The 3,748-nt window shown below is 44.4% G+C and overlaps 1 protein-coding gene across 1 annotated transcript; it reads right to left on the bottom strand.

Annotated features, from left to right (window-relative positions):
* Positions 1 to 1,296: 1,296 nt before the first annotated feature.
* On the bottom strand, positions 1,297 to 2,265 carry LOC310668232 (olfactory receptor 1f45-like; the record flags this gene model as incomplete). Its single annotated transcript, XM_083421256.1, has 1 exon — positions 1,297 to 2,265. One exon carries the CDS (start codon positions 2,263 to 2,265, stop codon positions 1,297 to 1,299), a length of 969 nt encoding a protein of 322 aa, XP_083277382.1.
* Positions 2,266 to 3,748: the final 1,483 nt, after the last annotated feature.

Raw genomic sequence — 3,748 nt, forward strand, 5'->3', positions numbered from 1 at the left:
ACATACAACAGAGAGTGGGCATGTGCCAGGAGCCAAGACCCAGCAGCCAACAGCAGCCAGTGCATATGGTGGTGTCACGTAGTAGGCGGCAAATGGCCACATAGCGGTCTCATGCCATGGAGGCCAAAATGAAGTTATCTGTGGTGCAAGAGAGCAAAAAGAAGTACAGCTGGGCCAGGCAGCCGCTATAGGTGTGTGTCTGAGCCAGCAAGATCGGAAGCATTTTAGGTACTGTGGTGGAGATGATTCCTAGATCAGTCAATGACCGGTGTTTGAGGAAGAAATACACGTGGGCACGCAAAAGGCTGGTGTTGGAGAAGATCAGCAAGAAAATCAAGAGGTTCCCCAGAAGCCCAAGGAGAGGAAAATGGGGAAGAGGAATCCCTGGAAGTCTGGTGCAGATGAGAGACCCAGCGGGATGAATCGAGTAAGGTCACTTTGTTCCATGGGTCTAATGAGAATGTGAATGCATTCTTATTCATATCTCAGTCCTGCATTTCATCTAGATGCATAGATCCATTTGGGGGTGGATAAGAAGAAATACATTTCTTTACTTAAAGCATTTGATATGCCAGCCTTCTGTTGAAAGGAATCTTGCAACCTAACTATTAAAAATAGTTAAATATTAAATTATTAATTAAATAATTAAAAATAATCAGCACACAGCACTGGAATGCCCGTATCTTTAAGAAGAATTTAAAGGTATATTAAAAGACCTGGGGGAATTTTTAAAGTTCTTCATCTGACAGTGAAGAACAGAGGCACACTGAAAGCTGCCTGATACCATCTCAGCCCAATCGTCCAGAGAAATCAGTCCTGCTGACATGGACTGACAGCAGCCCTACCTGGAGGTGCCTGGGATTGAATTTGGGACTGTTTGCAAGCAAAGCAGTTTACCTCCAAGCTAAGGAGCCTCCCCTGAATATTTGTCAACAGGCAAGTCTCTCTTTGAAGAGAAGTGTGTGGCCACCACGGAAAAAGCTCATTCCTGAGTTGTTACATGTCTAACGTCTGAAAGTGAGGACGCAGAAAATGACCTCAGTGTTCAGGAAAGTTCCCATGGAGCAAGCAGCCTTTCTTTTAAACACCTCCATCTTAAGCCAAATAGGGCTTTGAAGGCTACACTTTGAATTGTACTCAGAAGCAGTCCAGCAACTACAGTATAAATTTAGCTGGAGCAAATATTGTGGTTTTATATATGTAGCAAATGGCTGAAAAGCTAGATAAAAGTTGGCATCTTCCCACTGATTGCCCTCTTTGTTGGTTTTCCAAACTGGTGAATGGCTGACTCTTTAATCATCTCATATCCTCTATGCCTCTTGTCCTCTGAAACCAAAGCCTCAGTAGCCTTCTCATTGCCTCGTGCATCTCAGTGTTCCTCAGGCTATATATGAAAGGATTGAGCATCGGCGTCACCACCGTATAGAATATAGATGCCACTTTCAATCTGGAGCCAGAGTAGGTGGACGAGGGGCGGATGTAGGTGCCCATCAGGCTGCCATAGAATATGGCCACAGTGGTGAGGTGGGCGCTGCAAGTGGAGAAGGCCTTATACTTTCCAGAAGCTGATGGAACCTTCAAAACCATCGATAAAATGAAGAGGTAGGAGAGGAGAATGAGTATGAGAGGTCCAAGCATTGTTGCTGTGCCTTCAATCATGAGCAGTGTTTCAGCTGATGAGGTGTCTGAGCAGGAGAGCTTGAGCAAAGGGTGCATGTCGCAGAAGAAATGGGGGATTTCTCGGGAGCCACAGAAGGAGAGTTTAGAGATCGTAGATATATACAGTATTCCCTGGGAAAAAGACAGGAGCCAAGACCCAGAAGCCAACAGCAGGCAGCGCTTGTAGCTCATGATGGTCGTGTAATGTAGCGGGTGGCAGATGGCCACGTAGCGGTCATATGCCATGGAGGCCAAGAGGAAGTTATCTGTGGTGCAGAAGACCACAAAGAAATACAGTTGGGCCAGGCAGCCGTTGTAGGAGATGGTGTTTGATTGAGAAACCAAGATGTGCAGCATCTTGGGCACAGTGTTGGAGCTGAATCCTAGGTCAGCCAAGGACAGGTGGCTGAGGAAGAAGTACATGGGGGCATAGAAGAGAGAGCTGTTGGAGAAGATCAGGATGATGATCAAGAGGTTCCCCAGAAGGCTAATTAGGTACATCAAGAGGAAGATGGGAAAGAGGAGCCCCCCAAACTCTGGCGCAGAGGAGAGGCCCAGGAGGATGAATCCAGCAAAGCTGGTTTGGTTGTCTTGTCCCTTTTCCATGGCTCTGCTGAGAGTGGGAATAAAAGAAATGGAATCATGTTCTTATTTACACCCAGGTTCTATACTTCATCCTATGCAATAATAAAATAAATAAATCCAGTTTCAAAGATGATAGATGCAGGGAAGGGGAAACAGTGACCGTCTTATTATAATCAAGCAGACAAATTGGGCTTCCTCTCTAGCTTGGTGCCCTTTGGATAATTATGGCCTTTTAAACAGGGAGGGTATTGCTTTTGTTTATTACTGTGTTGTGCGTTTTTGTGTTTCTATACTGTAAACTGCCCTGTGATCCTTGGCTGAAGGGAGGCACAGAAATTTAATAAATGAATAAAAGAATAGGCTGGCTTTATTCAAGATCTGCTGGTTTTGCACTGACTCCCTAACTATGAACCTTCTGCTCCTTCCTCACAAGAATTCCAATGCTGCAATCCTGTACCTGCTTACCTGGGAGTAAACGCCATTAAATACAAAGAGCCTTACTTCTGAATAGGCATGCAGACCATTGTACTGTAGGGACTCAGCTGTACAGCTGCAAATAAACGTTTTAAGTGTGTTTTAAGTGCAACATACAATGTGACACTAGATGCTGATGGTGAGCCTTATGGGAAATTCAATGTATTTTTTAAAAATGCTTAAAGAAACATTTCCAAACCAGTTTTTATATTTGTCTAGATTCCACCTAGGTTAACTATAGACTGAATTCTTAATGACTGCTTGCATTTCAGCTTCTTACTGTCTGGTAGCATTTGAAGAAAACAGTATGTAGGGAGTACCTTTTCTCAGATTAAACTACCAGAGGAAAGATAAGTCTTGGTTGTGAGGATGAAAGGGAGGGGGGAAGTGGGGAAGTTAGAAAGAAAGAAAAGTTCACTAAAGGGAGGGGGAAACAGCAGCTCTTTAGGATACCAGAGATTTCTCTAGCCTGGTATCCAAATAACTGAATCATCAATCACAGTTCTGATTTCACTCACGGCTACAAAATTCTGAAAGTTGGCCTCTTCCCCCACTTTTTATATGCATCCCTTTACATTTATATGCCTGTTGTCTTTGTCCATGGAGTTTTCTTGGCAGGGATACTGGAGTGGCTTGCCGGTTCCTGCTCCAGGTGGATCAAGTTTGGTCAAAACTCTCCACTATGACCTGTCCATCTTGGGTGGCCCTGCACCGCATAGCTCATAGCTTCTCTGAGTTATTCAAGCCCCTTCGCCACAGCAAGGCAGTGATCCATGAAGGGGTACATTTACTTTTACTTTACATTTACTTACGTTGAACTGCATTTGCCACTTTGTTGCTCATCTGCCAGTCAGCCTCCCTGAGTTTGAAAATGGAATTCATTATTTACCTCTGCACTCACCCAAAATAATGGTTGTTTCCTGCAAACAGTGCTGCTGGGGTCAAATACAGTAGCAGGGAGATTAATGTTGGGGAAATAGTGTCCAGATCAGAAAAAACTTTCTGGATTAGGCTCTGTACAGCCATTCCC

The sequence above is a fragment of the Podarcis tiliguerta genome (assembly GCF_965153285.1).
Source record: "Podarcis tiliguerta genome assembly, chromosome: 17".
Lineage (NCBI taxonomy): Eukaryota > Metazoa > Chordata > Lepidosauria > Squamata > Lacertidae > Podarcis > Podarcis tiliguerta.